Source organism: Macaca mulatta, chromosome 4, assembly GCF_049350105.2.
Source record: "Macaca mulatta isolate MMU2019108-1 chromosome 4, T2T-MMU8v2.0, whole genome shotgun sequence".
In the NCBI taxonomy this organism is placed as follows: domain Eukaryota; kingdom Metazoa; phylum Chordata; class Mammalia; order Primates; family Cercopithecidae; genus Macaca; species Macaca mulatta.
This window is the reverse complement of record NC_133409.1, coordinates 43,249,037-43,270,539: the sequence shown is the minus strand read 5'-3', so window position 1 is coordinate 43,270,539 and position 21,503 is coordinate 43,249,037. Positions and strand designations below refer to the sequence as shown.

Below are 21,503 nucleotides of genomic sequence, written 5' to 3'. Positions count from 1 at the left end.
TCTTTTATCCTGGCTCAGACACTTGTGTTCCCTACAAGTCTCAGTTGTTTTGCTTGCAGGATGGGGATATCTCCACTGCCTCTTCAAATTCTAACAGCCTCCACTTTCAGAAGTGCGGCTGACAGTGTTAGCAGCCTTCTCCTCAGTGACAAGAGTCCAACTTTATTTTGCCCAACAGCATGGTCAGCTCCAAGTGGTAGATCAGTATTGGTGTGAGCCTTTCCCAAAAATCCTGTTTTCCACTTTTCCTGCCTCCCTTGTAACCCTGAAAAACTTTTGCTTTACCAACAAAAAGGACCAGACCTGCTTAGTCGGCTCTGCCCTTCTGCCTTTTGTCTTTTTGACTTCTTTCTAGATGGGGATGTGATATCTGAAGCTGCAACAGCCATTTTGTGCATGAAGAGTCAGATAGAATGGAAGGCCAAGAGAATCCTGGAGATATCAGTGCTGAAAGCCGACCTCCAGACAGCCTGTTACGTGAGGAAAATAGCCCCATCTCATTTAAACCACTGCTAGTTAGGCTTTCCCTTACCACTGAATGTATTTGTAAGTCACATAACTTCACTAAGGCCTGTTTCCAGAGAAGAGCCAATATTCAGGTAGTGGCATATGTGTCTTCTGTCCCAGTACATTTCCGAAGGGTGAAAGGTGAAATCAATAGGAATGACAATTCCTATTCTAACACATCTAAATGACAGATATTCAACCAATATACACTGAAGAAACAGAATAGTTAAAAGAACAATTTTCAGGTCACATCTATATTTGAACCTCTATCATCTGTTAGCTGTGGGACCCCAAGCAAGTGATTTTATCACTCAAGCCTCAATGCCCTTATCATGAAAATGCAGATTATGTTACTACCTATTGTACTTGTTGTAAACAATAAGACAATGCATGCCAAGCCATTGGTATAATTCCTGGCATAGATCAATACTCCTTGGTAACTCTCATTACTGGGGGGTCACTCATGTTGCACCAGAGGCCGTGGGTATAAGGATGATGGAATTCAAGATCTGGACGGGAGATCCTACAAGTAAATCAGTAATTTATGGAGAAAGATCGAGGCTCTAATATGCATCTGCATGCTCAAGGGGTGGAAAGAAACCCAAAGCCCCACCTCTAAGGTCCCATATCTTGTAAACACCACAGATATCTCGGCTCTCCTCCGTATTTTATCAAAGTTACCAACCATTTAATTTAAAACTTCAACTCTTTATCTCATACACCAAACAACAGGACAACAAAATGGTCAAAAGACAGCCAGACATGAAGAAAAGAATCCTACCAGCAGATCTTCAGACTGGTTATGGCAGCTGCACATGCCTGGCCTATCTTCCCTTCTCTGGATCCCTACGGGTCACGATCATTCCTTTAGGGAGGGTGATCAGTTAGGGTGTGTTCAGCTGCAAGTAACAGAAAGTCCAATTCCCTCGGTGGCCTAAACAAGGAGGCAGATTAATTCCAGGTTCAGGTGATTCAGTGGCCCCTTAACACAGCTAGGAGGCCCTTTCTATCTTTCTTCGGATCCACCATATGTCAGCTTCATTCCCTGGCTTGCTCCTCTCACAGCTGCAAACAGTGATAGCTGCTCCAAGCATCATTTGAATGTGAAACGTTTCGGAGGAAGAAAGAACTTCACTTTCACAAGACTGAGAGGGTACCCCTCTCATATTCTGATGCAGGGCAAGCCTGTGGCCAGCCTCCTTGGAAGCACAGGGCTGATAAAGAGGACAGATCCTATACCTAGTCAGGTTCATTGGGGGTAGGGAGCAGTTGGATGGTGGGTGGGCAAACAATGGTTTCTCCATTGGAAAATAACGGAAGGCCTAGAGAATTTACAAATGCAAATAATTACTCCCTAAACTAAGAACGCCCCTGTGTATTTTCTGGCTAAAAACAAAACCAAAGCATCATCTTCAGGTAGGTATGTGTTCCTACTGGAAATCTGATGTCCTCCGTCCTACCCATAGCTCCATCAACAGCCACCCTCATCCATGGACTGCCATGAGAGAGGCCAGCTCAAAGAAATGTCTTTGAGTCTACAAGTAAAAATGGAAAGAGAACACAATGATAAAGCAACATGAGATTCCAATTCTTTTATTTCAGACACCAGAATTTATTTTAAAGAACACTTAAGACTGCCATAGTCAAGTTTTCCAAGTCTTGCCTGTTCAGGCAGATTTGTTTATAATTCCCAAGGACCAGTTGGGCCCCTTTATATTCACAGGATGAGGAAATAATGCTTCTTAAATCCATAGTCTAATCTGCCCTTTCTTCCTGGTACCCTTGTTTTCCTATCTAAAATCACACTTTGAAACCCAGCACAGGAGGGGGGAAACCTTAATCACACCGCAAACTTCCAGAAAACTGCAAGCCTGTTTACTAGAGTGATATTTCATTCACGATTTTTTGTACATTCTGCAAACTGCCGTCTTCCTTTATATCTTATGTAATCTTCATAAGAACCCAGTAAGGACTACATTGTTTGGGGGGATATTAATTCCATAGCTATGAGGATGGTAGAAGTATGATAAAAGTAGTTATTTTTCATTAAAAGTATGTCATTTATATTAACATGGAATGGGTTTGCTATTATTTTTAATGATTTTAAAATTTTTGTTTTAGTTTCCAATATGGTAAATAGATATAATCCAAATTTTAAATAGAAGCTATGTGGGATAAATAATTTTTAAAAACGTACAAGGTCTTGACACCAAAGAGTTTGAGAAGTGCTGCCTCAGTCCACATCAGTAACACACAGAGGGTTCTGAGAGAGAGCCCTGTGGGTGGAAGCTGCCCTCCTGCCCCGACACAGGGGAGATACAAAGGGGCAAGGCCCTCCTTTGGACAGACCCAGCATGGACACATGCTGAGCACTCACAGGGGAGGGTGAGGCCACCTCTGTGGCCTGCAATGGGATCTCTTCAGACCTGTCACACTGGGGAAACAGAGGCACCTCCCCACCTTCCCATTTCCATCTCCATTTATGGAAACTGACGGGCAAAATGATCAGCTCGAGGTCCCAACAGTCATATGTTGAACTAGGACTTGCACGTGCATTATGATGACCTATTTGCTTTCCCTTCAGCAAATGACGAGCTCTTTGAGAGAAGAGAGCATACCTCCTGTTCCTCACTGCATTTCTGGCATAAACCATGCTGTGTGTTTGGCTGACTCCAAACCCAGGCCACCTGCTCCCCCTTGCCAACTGCCTGATCCACATGAGCCCAGTCCCCACCCTGTCTTCCCACTCTGCATCACTCTCTCCAGACCCCTCCGATAGAGACGCCAACATGCAGAACTGAGCTCAGTGAGGCAATCATCTAGAGCAAACATTCGTAAAAACATCCTCTGTACTGAATGCCTGGGCATGCACACCTTTAACAATTGTTTTCTTTCTTAATCAAACCCTCCTGTTGACTTTAAATTACATCTTTATTTTTACTACCTCTGAAATGCATGAATGCTACCCTCCCCATTTTCAGCAAAGGTCGTGTTGCTGACCTTGTCTTCCACACTCAGCTTTATTTCAGAGTTAGGGGTAAACCCAGCAGCCCTCCCACCTGCTCAGTCCTGGGTGTCCTCTGTGTTCAGCCCTCTCCCTCTGCCCTTCCCAGTCATGGGATCCCTCCTTCTCCCAACCCCCAAGCACGGCTGGGCCCAGTTTACTGGCTTCTGTCCTACCAACAGCCTCTGAAATAAGCACACAAAACCCCTTTTGTTTTTGAAGGTTTTTCTCCCAGCTGGTAAATACAGAAAAACAAAATAGGATTTGTAAAATAAAGCACACCATAGGCAGTTATAGTTTCAGGAAAATAAAAACCATTATTTTACATAGAACAATTCTCTCTGGACTTCATTAAATTGAAAATTAGTGTAGGTCTGCTCTCACTTAAAATATTCTAGAAGGATTCCTTTAGGCCTAAAAATGAGCCCTATCCTAAATCTTCTCTCAGTAATTCTTCAGTTTTGCTCACCTTAACCCTCATTAAAAAAACCATATTAATTGTTACCTGGCCTCTTCCTTTGGTCAAGTTAGCAGAAGGTGGAGAGGTAAGAGTTAGTTATTTAATTGCATAATTACTCAGGTTTCCCCAGTGGGTATTCACATCAGTTCAGACTACAGTCTCTTTTGTCTTAAAGTTTCCTTCTTCCTTACAGAGAGGTAAAGTGAATTTAAGTCATTTCCTGGCAAAGCTGGGTATACACACTAATCTTAATAGCTCTAATAATTCGTGACACTCCCCTCAGTCTGAATATAGGACAACCCTCTTATAAAAGCACTGGCTCCTTGGAAATTGCATTTGAAGCTGTTTCAATACAAGGTGGTCTAATCCATAATCCTTTATTGGTAAGTTGCACTTGTGAGTGGGCAATATAGCAGGTTTTCTAGGAGGTTTTTTCAACAATGGTGCTTCATCAAGTGATTTACTGCGTGAAATGTAATTGTATATATCTCAGCTCTTCCCATAAATTGCAAAAAAAAAAAAAAAAGAAAAAAAAAACCTTCTGTATTAAGTCAAATAATTGGAGAGCTAATACCCCATAGTGAGTTAGGAAGGTGATTTTTGGAGTCCAGCAGCCCTGGTTCTGCTCTGGACTGGCTCAAGGAGCTCAGCCAGCTACATAGCCCCTCCAATCAGAGTGTGTCCACTGTCTCACACAGGAGTGCTGCCAAGATTAAATGGGAACAGCATACATATAGTACCCAGGAAAGTCTCTGGCACTTGGTAAAGGTTTGAAAATGTTAACTTGTATTCTCATGTGTCCCAAATTTAGATGGGAAATGTGAATTATAAGGCTATTAAACATATTAAGAAGCATTGTATTAACAGAGTAGTGGACTATAAAATAGGTAAAGCGAGATCTCCTGTATCAAATGTATCAGACTTAAGTTGAAAAAGATACATCAGGGAATTATGTAATTACATAATCCTATTGATTTATATACAATTCAACTATACATAAATACACAATAAAATTAAAAATATACAAAAATATAAAATACTTAATAATAAAGGTTTCCAAGAAAACAAAATATGATTCTAGTCTGCACCCACCCTTCTCTCAGAAGAAAAGTCCTAGAGGGTGAAAAAGAAAGATGTAAATACCTCTGCGGAGCTACTGACATCACTAAATTGATGGGCTCAGGTCCCTATCCATCTCTTGAGATCCATTTTTATAATCCATCAATATAAACAATTTCTCAGAGGCACAGTTTGAAATGAAAGCAGAAAATTTGGGACTAAATTGCCTTAAAGGCACAGTTTAATGGTGAAAACAATTCATAGACTAATGCACACTGCAAAAATCCTGCCTTCATTCTAGTCAAAAGGGATGAAGAGGCTGGATGCAGTGGCTCACACCTATAATCCCAGCACTTTGGGAGGCCGAGACGGGAGTTCGAAACCAGCCTGGCCAACATGGCAAAACTCTGTCTCTATTAAAAACACAAAAAAATTAGCTGGGCATGGCAGTAGAGGCCTGTAATTCCAGTTACTCTGGAGGCTGAGGCAGGAGAATTGCTTGAACCCAGGAGACAGAGGTTGCAGTGAGCCCAAATCACACCACTGTACTCCAAACTTGGCGACGGAGTAAGTGAGACTCCATCACAAAAACAAAACAAAACAAAACAAAACCAAAAAAAAGGAATGAAGAGGCCTAAAAAACAAAAATTCATGATTGGATTGTTATATTTTTTTCAGTGGATTTATTTTATGTTTAAAGTCAAGTGTTATAAAGTCATCAACTATTGGTCATAAAGAAAGGATGAGTGGTCACAGCTTGTTTCTGAACATCAATAATTTGTGCACATCCTGAAATACTACTCAAGCCAATATCCCCTACATACTAACTTGGGTGACTTATGCACTCATTTTTTAAGTGGTGACTTCTTTAAGTGATGACTGCATCACTTAAAAAGTGCTTTTAGGTCAGAGCTATTAACAAGGAGAGGCTTTGTAATGGAGAGCTAATTGTCGGTCTTCCTTATCAACGTGAGTAGAATGTGGAAACCATTAGGACTGGCTTACAACGGGCAGACAGCCCCACAGAAACAGCTGTCTGTAAGCTAGGAAATAGAATGGTATTATCACTTATACTATGTTAAAAGGAGAAAAGAATATTCTTTGTTCTCCACAGCAGCAGGGAAAGGAAAAAGAGAAACTAGATCTTCAGAGCACCTTGATTTCTAACACGGATTTCAGCAACCTCCACTGCTAAATGCTAGTCCATGTGCCACTTTCTCCTTGCAAATACATTTTTCTGGTCACCTGTTTATGGCAAGCCTGATCTTGGGAAGCTAGAAAAGTTCAGGTCTCCTCTAGAACGAGCCCTTGCTCACTTACAAGGTTCCCACTGAGCCCAGAAAGGCTGACAATGTCCTCACATTGCCTTTCACAACTTGCTGAGATAAAGAATTCGCTAAATCTGAAAATGAGCCAGGCATGGACTAACCAAAGTGTCTTAAAGCTCCGCTACCCCTTTTTCTATGGTTCAGAACCAGCAAAACTCAACAGAGTTTGACTCAACAGAGCCAAGACTCATTTACATTTGTGTGACTCTGCAAAAAGAAGTCAGCTATAGTAGGGAGAAAAGGAAGAAGGCAAGAAAAGGGTACTTAAGATGAGTTTACATCCAAGAGAAGCACACATGTTTATAATCCATCTAGAATAATGTGAAGCACCTGTCCAGCATGTATGCTCAGACCCTCCATTCATTAGCACAAGCTGAAAACATGAATTACAAATTCTATACCAGCATCCTTTGCTTCCTCCATGACAGTGGGAGGTAGCAAGGTGAGTCCAACACTTCTCCATGACATAAGAAAGGCAGGTACAATACTGATGAGAATCAAACTGTGTGCCAAAAACAGCTATTAGGGTATTTGCTGTCCTCATCATTTTAAATCATACAAAGTTCTTCCTAGTTGATGCAGATATGTTTCTTTCTTCAAATTAAAACCAAAAAACTGATAGGCATGGTGGTTCACACTTGTAACTCCAGCACTTTGGGAGGCTAAGGTGGGAGGATTGCTTGAAGCCAGGAATTTGAGATCAGCATGGGCAACGTAGCAAAACTCCATCTTTACAAAATTTTTTTTAAAAAATTAACTGGGCCTGGTGCCATACATCTGTAGTCCTAGCGACTTGGGAGGTTGAGGCAGGAGGGTTGCTTGAATTCAGGAGTTCGAGTTTGCAGTGAGCTATGATTGTGCCCCTGCACTCCAGCCTGAGCAACAGAGTGAGACTCTGTCTCTAAAAAGAAAACAAAATAACAAAAAAAAACTTGCATATCTTGCAGAAGTCGCTCCAGGGTTCATAACACAGAACTAAAGCACTAAAATAGATCAATGCGGCATAAAGGCAATTAAAATAAAACCACATGAGGAATGGGAAGCTGTTATGGATGGTTCTCTCCAAGTATAAACACTGATGAATGTGCTCACACCCTGCATGAAAAATCAGTAGGTCCCCACATCAAGACGAGGAGGAATATGTCATTATCTGGACTGAATGAAGTGTCTGGACCAGGCAGGCAAAATGAAGCAAAGGGCCAGGCAGAGGGTCAGCCAGGGAGGAGAGGTGGTGGGACACATACACAGACAAATGGGAAAAAAAATCTGTTAGACTCTTTCTGGAAAGTACACCTGGCAAGAGAAAGCAATTAGGCTGAGGTTGGCTCTGAAAAATCATGAAGCAGGTAAGCAAAATGGCTGGGTTATGGCTAGGGTAATCACTGGGATTGTTCCCAAAGGGGCACTGAGTAATGCCAATAAGAGGTTTGCTGCCAATGGCTGCCTTTTGACAAAATAGCTCCAGGATTCCCTTGACAGTTTTATCTCATCTGGACAAGTACTGTTGCAAGTGACCTGGAAGGAAGAAAGAGACAATCCTGGATTGGGGCAGGATGGGAGTGGAGGTTCTTTAGTCCTTTAGAACAGAAATACTCCAAGTCAAATTCATGTTGGAAGTGGGGGTAGGACAGGCAGCATGCCTCTTCCAGGGTGGCCAAGGACTTTTCATGGAAATCTACTGAGAACTGAAACCTCTGTATCTTTAGCATCCTTCGGCATAGAATATTGGTCAGAGTCCTGACCACCACCATCCTCCACCCCTTATCTAATACACATTAGGGGGTGCAGGGTTTTAGTCGAGTAGAGGGCACAGGATTTAAGTCTATACTAACTGAGGTCAATAATCGTTGGGTTTCTGAGTATACTCTTTAAGACCAACCCTCTCGGTGAGTAAGATATTAGAAGTCCTACTGCCAAAGCTGAGATTCCATTTTGGCACAGATTCTTTCGAATACTGCATTTTCTAAGAATCTAGGAGATGAAGGCAGTGGCTTTCTGGGACGTGTGATATAAAGCTGGAGAGGCAGTTTCATCCCACAAACATTTACAAGGCACTGAGCTAAGAGATACAAAGATGAGTAATTTATCTAGATGAGCTCCTTGAGGCTAGGGTCTGATAACAGAACCTGCAAACAACTGCCAACGTGGTTTATGAGCTTCACAACAGGATTATGTAAGGAGAATGGTGAGGGCACAAAGGACAGGAATATTATTTTTACCTAGGAAATAGAGGAAGGACTTCAGGACACCTCAGCACAGTCTTCAAGGATAAGTAGGATAAGGAATTGAGAAAGGCTGCATGTTATAAGACACACACTGGGCAATTTTGATGAAGACAGCAGCTTAGAACATGTCCCCCTAACATTTTAGTGCTTAATATGCAGGGGAGCTATTGGGCTACTTATTCAAACATCTCCAGACCTGTGGTTTTGATCTTGGCTTTGGCATGTGGAAGGAAGAGAAGCCATGACAAGTATGCTATATTTCATCTTACGAGATGGCCTAAGACATAAGAATGGTGAGGATTAGGGAATACCTTCAGTAAAACCCTAGCCAACCAACATCATAGTCACATCTTCTATAGAAAAAGTCCCCCTGTCCAACAAAAACAAATTCAAAAATAGGAAGCTACCCTTGTTCCAAATGCATTTAAATCAACACAAAGATACAGGAAGCATAAAAAAGTAAGGTAATGTGACACCCTCAAAAGAACACAATAATTCTTCACCAATAAATTCTAACCAAAAAGAAATCCTTGAAATGTCAGATAAAAATTCAAAATATTGATTTTAAAGATAATCAATGAGATGCAAGACAAATCTGAAAATGAATATAAGGAAATCAGAAAATCAATTCATGATATGAATGAAAAATTTACCAAGGAGGTAGACATCTTTAAAAAATTCTGGAACTGAAAAATTCATTGAAGGAATTACAAAATATATTCAAAAGCTTCAGTAATAGACTAGACTAAGCAGAAGAAGGAATCTCAGAACTTGAAGGCAGGTCTTTTGAAACAATACAGTCAGGCAAAATATATGGAAAAAAGAATGAACGAAGCCTTTGAGATATTTGGGACTATATAAAGCAATCAAACTTACAAATTATCAGTATTCCTGAGGGAAAAGAAAGACCCAAGATCTCTTTAAGGAAATAATTGATGAAAATTTCCCAAGTCTGGCAAGAAATTGGGACAGATCCTCCAGATACAGGAGGCTCAACAATTTCCAGAAAAATACATTGCAAAGAGGACTTCACTGCAGCATATTATAATTAGACTGTCTAAAGTAAAAGTGAGCCAGGTGCGGTAGCTCATGCCTGTAATCCCAGCACTTTGGGAAGCTGAGGCAGGGGAATCACTTGAGTCAAGGAGTTTGAGACCAGCCTGGGCAACATGATGAAACCCAATCTCTACCAAAACAAACAAACAAACAATACAGAAAATTAGCTGAGTGTGGTGACACATGCCTGTAGTCCTAGCTACAGGGAGGCTGAGGTGAGAGGATTGCTTGAATCTGGGAGGCAGAGGTTGCAGTGAGCTGAGATCGCTCCACTGCACTCCAGGCTGGGTGACAGAGCATGACCCTGTCTCAAAAAAATAAAAATAAATAAATAAATAAAATAAAAGAGAAAGAATTTTAAAATCAGCAAGAGAAAAGCATCTAGTCACCTATAAAGAAAACCCCATCAGACTAACAGTGGATTTCTCAGCAGAAAGCTCTTAGACAGAAGAGAATTGAATGACATTTTCAAAGTGCTGAATCACAAAGAAAAGAAAATGTTGACGAAGATTTTTATATCCAGCAAGAATAAGCTTCATAAATGAATGAGAAATAAATTTTTCCCAGACAAGCAAATGCTGAGAGAATTTATCATCCCTAGTCTGGCCCTACTAGCAATGCTCAAAGGAGTCTTAAACATGGAAATAAAAGGCTGATATTCACCATTATGAAAACACAAAAGTATAAAACTCACAGGTCTTATAAAGCAATCAAACAAAGGATTAAGAGAAGAGAAAGGAATGAATGGCAACAAGAGAGAATTCCATCAAACCACAAAGACAGAGAAAAAGAAAAAACAAAGAATCTAGAAAATGACAACATGACAGGAACAAAACCTCACATACCAATATTAATCTTGAATGTAAATGCATTAAATGCTCCACTTAAAATATATCTATTGTCATAAAGGATTTAAAAAGGATCCAACTAGGCCGGGTGCAGAGGCTCACACCTGTAATCCCAGCACTTTGGGAGGCTGAGGTGGGTGGATCACAAGGTCAGGAGTTTGAGACCAGCCTGGCCAATATGGTGAAACTCCATCTCTACTAAAAATACAAAAATTGGCCAGCCATGGTGGCACGTGCCTGTAGTCTCAGCTACTTGGGAGGCTGAGGCAGGAGAATCACTTGAACCCTGGAGGTGGAGGTTGCAGGAGTTGAGATTGTACCACTGTATTCCAGCCTGGGTGACACAGTGAGACTCCATCTCAAAAAAAAAAAAAAAAAAAAGAGATCCAACTATACACTGCTTATAAGAAACTCAGTTTACTTGTAGAGACATGTGTAGACTGAAAGTACAGAGGTTGGAAAAGATATTCCAGACAAATGGAAATCAAAAGTGAGCAGGAATCACTATACTTATATCAGATAAAACAGACTTTAAATCAAAAACAGTAAAGACAAAGTCATTATATAATGATAAAGGGATCAACTCAACAAGAGACTATAACAATTTTAATATATATGTACCCAACACTGGAGAACCTAGATTCATAAAACAAATATTACAAGACCTAAAGAAAGAGCTAAACACCAATACAATAATAGTAGGGGACTTCAACATCCCACTCACAGCATTAGAGAGGTTGTCGGGACAGAAAATCAACAAAGACACATTGGACTTAAGTTGGACTTTAAGCCAAATGGACCTAACAGACATGTACAGAATATTCTACTCAACAACTGCAGAATATTCTAATTGTTCTTGATCGGTAGCCTCCAAGTCTTATGTTATTACTTGGTTGAAAAATCAGTGGATAGTCATGATGGAATCAGTGACTACCAGTGGCAACTGTACTTGGTCATATTTTTCACCAAATCCATCACTATTAGGGAACATCCTGAGTTGGCTTTTGCTTATGAAACAAAAAGGACATGGGGAGGATGATTCTAATCTAAGACGTAGCCTGAGCTATCGATGGCTTCTTCAGTGTAGGGATACCACAGTAGCCCACTAATTCATAGATTTATTCAACCCTGCATAGATGCATGTAAGAAGACCTTGAAGTTTAAGAAAAGGGAAAAGAGAAGCAAAGATAGCAAGGGTGCAGTCTCCTCATGGAGAAAGATAAGGACCCTTAAAACCCACCCCCAAATCAAAAGCAAGACTAAGGGTAGCAAGGTGGAAAGATTTTCACATGACTAGCCACTAATAAAGTCAGGAAATATTCCATAACACATATTCCCTGGACCTTCCTCCCTCCATGACACTGAATATCAATGGGCTCTGCATTAATTCCTACCCTTGTTGCTCACCACATCAACAATGAGAGTGAGCATTTGATCAGTGACAGAGCCTTGGGCATAAATAAGCAGTGTCTCTTGACCTCCTTAATTACATCTAAAATGTTTTATCATCAATATCTCCCTTAGAATGCTCTATGCATAACTGAATCCAGTCACCAGTCACTTAAATCATTCAAAAGTCATTAGAGCAATCAATGGCAAAAGGAAAGATAACACAACATAGGTCTCTCAAGGATTCAGTTTCAACACAGGCTCTTCAAGGGTTCTTCTGATTTAAGCTACCACTACTAACACACACAACTGACCAAAAACAATATTAGTAATTATGAGAATGGGACTACACTGAACATGAAATAAACAAATCAAAAGGAAAAAAATAGGAAAAAGCATAGCAAAGGTATTCAAGATTATGAATGATCCCTTAGCCCTTTCCAAAACAAACAATTTTTAAAATCTGCAAATAATCACCTCCAGGTGATTATGTAACAGAAATGAAAACTAAATCTGAATTTAAAATCAGAAAAATGCAAGACATACTTTATAAACTTGGCTTCTTTCCCATATATTAGATGTAAGCATAATGGAAGAAAAAATAACATATCCAAATTCTCCTCAATGAGCAAATATTTACAGTGCCTGGATTTTTTTTTTTTTTTTAGCAGATGCTCAAATAGAAGGATGCCATGTTACACATAATGATTTAACAGAGTAAATGCTCTCTTGGTTTAAAGTGTCTCTAAGAGGAATCAAAGGATTAAAGAAGGACTGATTTACAACACAGGCAGAAAAGCCCATTACTATATGTCTCCTCTTTATATCATTTCCCTAATGATAACCTGGAATAGTAAATCAGACTAGTATTGATTCAGTCTCTTTTCTGCTCTAATTATGGCTTCTTCTTGTATCTTAGAAGAGGCTTTGAGAGGTTCCCCACTATTGTGAATCACAAACTGAAACCTCCTTATATGTATAAAAGTCTCTAATACATTTACATTTGCTACCACATCACAATGTTTTCCATTTTGTGTATCTTCATTCTCCTCCTTCAAATTTGTTTTTAAAAAAACAGCTTTGAGGCCGGGCACAGTGGCTCACGCCTGTAATCCCAGCACTTTGGGAGGCCGAGGCGGGCGGATCACGATGTCAGGAGATCGAGACCATCCTGGCTTACACAGCGAAACCCCGTCTCCACTAAAAATACAAAAAATTAGCCGGGCCTGGTGGCGGGCACCTGTAGTCCCAGCTTCTCAGGAGGCTGAGGCAGGGGAATGGCGTGAACCTGGGAGGCGGAGCTTGCAGTGAGCCAAGATCATGCCATTGCACTCCAGCCTGGGAGACAGAGCGAGACTCCATCTCAAAAACAAACAAACAAACAAACAAACAAAAAAACTTTGCAAGGCTCATATCTGCTGTGTCTCATTCATATCGTTCAATTCTCTGTACAAGAATGCTTGATGATCTCATTGTGCATCTAAACATAATAATGTCCATTCTTTTGAATAGTAAGATGATATATCTTTGTACATTAGGATAATCTTCATCATTAGGGGAAATACTCTGAGTTGAATTTCTAATAATGGTAAAAATATGTAAAGAAATGTACATATGCATATATTCATCCATAGTCTCTCATCTGGCACCCCTCCCACCAATTTTGTCAACAGCTCCTGTAGGTGCACAAGATAGGTAGCTGGCTCTGGGGTAAAGCAAAAGATCACTGAATAAAATAAAGCCAAATAAGTAAAAGGAGAACCAAAAATATGTCCTTGGAGACACTGAAACCATATTCTCTCCAACTCTTCTGGCCACACACATACACATGAACACTAGACAAAGAAGGTCATTATATAATGATAAAGGGATCAGTTAAGCAAGAGACTATAACAATTCTAAATATATGTATGTGCCCAACAATTAAACATTCCCAGCCAGTGGAGCAGAAGCCTCTTCTGTTGCTCCTCACACTGAAGACCGACCTTTTATCACAAACCCGGAACCACAGAAAACCTCACCGCTGGGTTAAACACCACTTTGGATCGTTTAAAAGAAAACGTTGTTTCTAAAGGAAACAACCTTTAGAGCAGAGTTTATCAAACTCTTTTACAAACAGTCACTAAGAAAAGGTTAAGATTCTGTTTTTCACGTGTTTTAAGTTAGCATTCAAATTTTTTCATCACAATTTTAATTGTGAAGGCTGTAATTCTGGAATACTGGAATTATTAAAAATTTTAATTAAAACATATCACTCTTGAAATTTATCTCATGAATATGACAGCAATTTGAAAAACACCTTCATCCATCAAAAAAGGTGAACAAACTCTTCTTTAACAGTAAAAAATGCTGTATTGTTATTTTTCTCCTTGAACTTATTATATTTCCATTCCATTTTCCCCAAATAATTTTCTCCAATATATTTTAATGCTAGAAAGCCTTTTATTACTCTCCATACTGTGCTTCTCTCTTAAGAAAAAGCATGTATAAAGTAATTTTTTAAATATTTCCTGTAACCATAAGGCTTTAAAATGTTCAATTATAAGTAATCATTACTAATGCACGAAATTGGTCCAAAGAACATTAATAATTATTTATCAAATGTCAATATGGTTAGCATAGAAAATATACTTTTATTAAAAATACATTGCTAAAGAAATGGAGTTTGTTTATATCTCCCCCAGCTAGTTCATATGCCTATGGAGAAGTATTTTCTATTGCTATACAATAAGGTAGAATTTAGCACAAATTACATATCAATTCTTTACCTTTATAGTTGTAAGCAGTAAGAAACCTTGTTTACAGAAATAATAAGGGAATGAAGGAGACATCATCAAAAAAAATCTTTTCGTCTTTCATCTTATAGTTCCTTCAACATTGCTGAAAGCCAAGAAGTTAAAACTACCTAACTTGAAAAATGATGTGTTTCCTGGTCCTTATAATCACTTCCTTTACCTGTATGGACACTAGTATGTTCATAGTTCTTTGTGGGTGGGACAAGATCTCTGTACCCCAGGGCGACACACTACTGTAAGACACAGGTGGGTAACAGGTGTGGTTTTCTCTGTCAAGCAAGAGCAGAGTGACCGTAAAAGGTGAGGTGGAAAAGGAGACGTGGCAACGTCAGTTTTGAAGCAAATCAGTTTTAAGAAAGGGAACTTATAGAAGTTGGGAGCCAGGAAATTGCCTTCTTTAAACTATCCATGCCTTCACAGCTCATAGAAAGTCCTCGCATCCTCCTATGCGCTGGACACTCCAGCTGTACCACCTCTCAACTAGACAAACATGTTGTTGCCAAACATTCTGTTCATGTATAAGCTTTGTACACACAAAAATATACTTAGTTTAACACACGGATTCCCTTACAATATGTAAACCTACAGGTTTATGCAGCTACTACAGGAAAAGTAATGAATTTTTTAAAAAGATAGAAATATAAATTTTGTTCAATCTACTTAAAAAGAGAGAAAATATCTAATCACAGTATCCTGAGAACACAGAAACCATACTCAGCAAAGGGTTATAGTCCAATATATTTTATAATCCCAAAGAAAACCCTGGAAACAGCCCAAATGTTATTAAACAACAGGAAAACTGCTAAATGAATTATGCTACAGCCATATAATGGAAGTATATGTAACATTTTAATTTGAAGAACATATACTGGCATTAGAAAACATTCTATATGGTATTGAGTAAAAAAAACCAAGCAGGCAACAAAGTCGTGAATAAAATTTTATATTAATTTATAAAAATATATGTGTATAGAAAAAGACATTTAAGAAAATCTATTAAACTGTTTTCAGTGATCATCCTTAGGTGATAAAGTTATGAACAATTTTCTTTTTTATTCTATTGTTCTTTCCAATTTTTCTACAGAGGGCAGGCATTTCTCTTCCAGTGAGGGTTGGGGGAAGGTATAGGGGAAGGTGAAGAAGGTGGGGAAATAGGCTCCCTATCTCTGGGCTGCTGCATCTGGCTGTGGACTTCACAACCAGTAAGATGATGTCCATCCAGGGTTGCCAATCAGAGCTTAAATCCACACTACCTGGTGTAGGGGTGCATCCCCATCAGAGGGAGTGCAATTTTCTTTCTACTCCTTCACATAAGTTTTGATCATGTCTCTCCTTGACCAATTTGATCCTTTTACCATGGACTTCCATGGCTGGTTCCTTTAGGTCACTGATTTCATTCCCTCCACAGACAGGTGGCGTGAATGCAATTAGGTTCACATCATGCTAACCTCATGAAATATCCCAGCTCATGGGTGCAAGAAAGCCTTTAGTCAGCAAGTAAAATGCTATGCTATGGTTTGAATGTGTCCCCACCAAAAGTAAGTGTTGGAAACGTAATCCCCAATGCAACAGTATTGGGACATCAGGCTTAATGAGAGGTAATCTGGCCATGAGGGCTCTGCCCCATGAATGGATGAATGCGGTTATGACAGGAGTGGGGCTTTGTTAGAAAAGGGTGCATTCAGTCCCCTTCTTTCTTCTCTGTTCCACCCTCTTTTTGTCCTTCTACCTTTGGGATGATGCAGCAAGAAGGCCCCCGCTAGATGTGGCCCCTTGATCTTGGACTTCTCAGCCTCCAGAACCATGAACCAATAAATTTCTGTTCATTATAAATCACCCAGTCTGTAGTATTCCATTATAGCAGCACAAAACAAACTAAGACACACTGTAAATCAATGTGGTTATCTGGGCCTTCAATGGGCAATATTGACTTCTGTGATATTATACAATGTCCATCTCCTACCTCAGTACATGTGGAGGGATCTTGACAATAGTATCCAAACCACCCAGAGTTTCTGCAAAAGAAAAATTACAAAGTTAAAAATAAATATTTAAATACTGAGAATATACACTGTACATGAATTTCTCTGTTAGTTTCTCTTTTCCCCAGGAATTCCTCTAATTATAAACTAGTCAATTCTCAATTATCTGCATGCAAGTCTTTCATATTTTAAAATCCTTTTCCCTTGAGAGCCCCAGAGATTTCCCTGGACCTTGCAAACTACTGGGGAGGGGAAAGTTAAAAATTAGGGCACATTTCCCCATACAGATAAAGAACAAATAGTTAAATTCCTAATCTGAACCACTGAATCTAGTTACAACTGACTAAGATACTATATTCTTGCAATAAAAATAGAGAAAGAAAAGCTGTGTCCTTGAAAATACTGTTTCAATATCCTTACACAATAATTCATACTTGTGAAAGACTTTCAAATTCACAAAGCACTTACACAACATCTCATTATTCTCACACACATTTGTGACATGTTATATTAAAATTTTTTTTTAAATTACAGTATAGTTAGGATATCAATTGGAAGGCTCACATCCAAATCTCGTTAATCCAACCTGGATGTTCAATACTTTACCACTGTTTGTGGATTTTTCACACTATTGCTGCCTCCAATTTTAGAGATAATGAAAAGCTCACCAGTCTCTTCCCCAAAAAACTGTACTATTTCAATCCTTCCAACTTGTCTCCAGTCTTGTAGCTCAAATTGTGTTAACCCCTTTCTTCACTCCTTAGAGTCAGCAAGCCCTGTCTATCTGAATTATTTTCACTGGAGAAGGAGAAACGTCTCTTCCCACCTTGCTCAGAGATCAGAGAGAATAACAAACATGAAATATATATATCAGAGACTCAAGGCTAAGAACAGGCCTGATAGGATCTGGGCTTGATGTGGCCAGTGGAGCAAAAGAGTGGATTTCAGAAAGACAATTAATCAGCAGAACAGAAAGATGAGTTCAGCAGGGTTCTTGGTATCGTGAAGACAAGGCCAATGGAGGAAAATGAAGGACTGAAGTCAATGCCTAAGATAAGACAGGATGACAAGAAAGGGAAGCCCTGAGATGCAGGTACAGGAAGCAGCTCAAAGGCCACACAGGCCAGCGCACCCTACCACTTAGCACAGCAGGGACTGGCACTCAGGACAAGCCGATGCTGCTGCCCAAGGAGAGGCAGTGACAGTGAACAACCAGATCTGCATGGTTTTCCCACAGGACAGAGGGATATATAGTCAACTAAGGCTGGGTAACAGTGCCCAGCTCTATAAGGCTAAGAGCAAGCTAGAAGAAAAGGAAAAGAGAAAAGGCAGTCACGCAGCAGCCACTGTGAAACTACACCTCTAAGAGCAGTGAGACTCCCAGGCACATGGGATAAGTGTGGAACCCAAGGCAAAGAGCATCCAAGGTCAAGGTCAAGGAGAAAATGGCCTGCAGCTTTGCAGTAAGCACCCATGACAGAATGGTAGCTGGGGAGAGGGCACCATGGAAGCATCAAGAATGAAAGCAAAGTTAACCAGGTTCCAGTCCAGCTCCGCTCCAGCTTGTGACGCTGTGGGATCGGGACAGGTCACTTATCCTCTGTAAGTTTTAGTTCCCTCATCTTTAGAAAGAAGACAATGACACCTTCCTTCTGGATGCTTGTGAGGAACTGATAGGATCATGATCATAAAGGGCCTGACACAGTTCTTAGTTGCCAGTGCCAATTCCTGTCTCCCTTCTTTGATTCTCTCCCTAAATACTGGACCAGGTCCTGGGCTAGGGACCCAGTGGTGAGAACAGACATGATACGTGAATTCATGGAGTGCACGTTCTTATTTCAAAGCATGATAAATGCCAGGAAGGAAAAGACAGGGAATCAGGCAAAAGTAGAAAAGGAGGTCCTACTTTGGACTGCGACGTCAGGGCTTCCTGCTGGGGGTAATGAGACCACAAATGATTTACTTAAAGTAGATAAGGAGGGGTCACTCCAAGTGGAGTGAATAATAAGTTTGAAATGCATGGAGAATCCCAACATCTTCCCTGACTCTGTCCTGCCACTTCAGTCCAAGCTGCCACCTTCTATCACCTGGATGACGGTACCAGCCTCTGTCCTGAGCTTTCAGCTTTTGGGCATGCCCCTGAAGCTGCAGTCTCTGCTTAACACAGTAGCCTGAGAGACCCTGTCAGGACCCAAATGAGAGCATTTCCTCCACCCCAAATGACTCCCCATCTCATCCTTAGAGAGCCCAAAAAGGACTTTCATGATCCGGTCCTCACTTCCTACTTCTCTCCCCTTGCTCCAGCCCCCTGACTCCTTGCTCTTTCCTGAAGCCATCAGATAGACGTTTTCCCAACTAGGAGCCTCCCTTTTAGTAAAGTTTTCCATGAATACCCTATTTAAATGGCAATTCCCCCTTTACTCCAAGCACCTCCTATCTTCTTCACCATTTTATATTTTCCCTTTCTTAGCTCTTATCACTCTCTTTGCTGTCATGTGTATTTTATTTACTTATCTTGATTATTGGCTGTCATCTCTCCAAGAGTCTGTAAACTCTTGGATCTTTTTGCCTGTTTTGCTCACCATGTTATCCCTAATACTTGGAACAGTACCAGGCATGCAGTAGGTACTCACTAAATATTTGCTGAATTAATGAAGTAAGAGGGAGCACAGTGTAGCTGAGTAACTGAAAGATCAGTGTGGCTGAAATTCAGAGAGCAAGGACCCCTCTCTGTCATGAGGGTTTCAGTGGGGAATGACCCTTCTCTCCCATAAGGGTCTCAGAGGGGGATGACCCCTCTCTCTCATGAGGGTCTCCGTGTGGGATGCTCCTCTCTTTCATGAGGGTGGTATAGGACAAGGCTGTGGGGCAGGTAGGAGCCAGGCCATGTAGGGCTGGACAGAACACACTAGGGACTTTCGTTTTTATCCTAATGGGATGCTATTCAGTGTTTTAACATGGCATGTCATGAAAAGACTGGGGTTTTCCAAGGTGACACTAATTGGGAAAAAGAACTTGAGCAGACAAGGAAGGAGCAGTGAGGAGGCTGTTGCAGAAGTCCAGATCAAAAGAGAAGGCAGCTTATTCTGGAGAGCTGGCAACAGAGGTAGAAAGAAGTGGACAGCCTTAACATATACTTAGGAGGTAAAAATGAGTAGAGCTTGGGTGAAGGACTAGGTAAAAGGGCAAATTACAGAAATGTATCAAGGATGACTCTAGATTTCAGATTAATGCAACTGGACAGGTGATGACATCAACTGATCATTTAGAAACACCAGAGGTGAGTGAGGTTTGGCAGTGAGGTAGAGGTGGAGAAGAGCACATGGTCACTTTGAGCCTTGTTGAGCTGAGTGCCTGTGAGCCATTCAAGTGGAGATGTTCAGTAGGTAGCTATGTTGCGGGGTGTGGGTTTCAGAGCACTGGTGTCGATTGGTGATATAAACGTGGGCATCACATTCACAGAAACACAGCTGAAGCCATGGGTATGTGTGTGTTCAACTCCAGAAGAGCTGGGAGTAAGAGATGAGGGCTCAAAGTTATCCCTTGAGAAACTCAAATATTTACAGCTGGGGAGAGAATCTGGAGCTGTCAAAGGAGACAGAGTGACTCAAGAACCAAGATGGATGTGGTCATAGAAGTCAAGGTAAAGCAGATGCCCAGGTGTGTCTAGTATCACCAGGAGGACCTGTGAGATGGGAGTGAGAATGGTCTACCAGCTGGATGGCTGTATGTTACTGTTCCTCAGTAACTGTGAGTTGGTGGGATAATGGAGGTGAAAGGCATATGACAGCAACATGAAGACGGAGTAGAAGGTGAGAACACAGATACAATTTCTACACTTTTTAGGGAGTTTGGTTGTGAAGTAATAACCTGTGGCTGGAAGAAAAAGCAAGTGGGTAGATAGAGAGAAGGCTGCTGGTTGGATAGATGTTCCCTCTTCTCCTACTTGGCCTTCGTGCCTCTAGTTTCTTTCCTCGCTACTCCATTTTCCACATCTAGTCTGCATAAGACCCCTGATAGACATAAAATACTAAAAGTAGGACTTGGTTGCTTCCAGCTTTCCTGTTCTGCAATTCTATTTCATCCCATCACAGCCTGGCTCACAAGCCCCCAGGACTGCCGGTTCCTGAAGTTCTTTCTGCCTTTCCCCAAGCCAACCCTCTATCCAATTCATTCCTTTCTACTCCCTGGCCAGGCCATTCCTCACCAACAAAAACAACCAACCAGGTAACACTAAATAAAGAGAAAATACACACATACGCCTTGTTAGTTATTCTACAGCCATTAACACTGATTTTCAGAGAAGTGTCATGACAAAGTAGACAAAGTAGAAGAAGATGCTAAAGTTAAAAAACACATGACAACATGCCATATGTGGTATGACCTTTTGCAAAGGGAAAGACTCCAAAATGTCAACAGTGTTATCTCTGGATAGGGAGACTGCAGATTATTTTAATTTTTTCTTTATGTGGTTCCATTATTTGCAACATTCTAAAGTGAACATATATAACTCTTATAAATAGAAAAAGATGAATATTATTTAAGACTCAAGCAAGCAGTTAAAGTATTGATTTAACTTATTGAACGTCTGCCTTCCACTATAGGTACAGAAGCAACCAAAGAAGCATAAACGGCAGTCCCTGTACTAAAGAGCTCACTACACTGTTGACACGTATTGTTTTGATTGACCAGTATCCGTTCCCCTGGCTTCTGAAGAAGCATCCTAATTATACTTCCAGGAAACCATTTTCCCCAGCTCTGAATTTCAGTGGAACTTGTACCCTAGGCCTAAAGCAGTTATTCCCTTCCATTCTTTGACTAGAGGACTGGTTCAAGGATACTCACATGAA

At 40.5% G+C, this 21,503-nt stretch overlaps 1 protein-coding gene across 2 annotated transcripts in view; it reads right to left on the bottom strand.

Annotated features, from left to right (window-relative positions):
- Window positions 1-21,503, bottom strand: part of ARFGEF3 (ARFGEF family member 3) — a 182,374-nt gene that overhangs the window by 157,371 nt on the left and 3,500 nt on the right. For both annotated transcript variants that reach the window (XM_001095348.5, XM_077999463.1), the window contains exon 2: window positions 16,635-16,686. In XM_001095348.5, coding sequence (XP_001095348.3) covers window positions 16,635-16,686 — 52 coding nt within the window. The remainder of the gene's footprint in view (window positions 1-16,634; window positions 16,687-21,503) is intronic.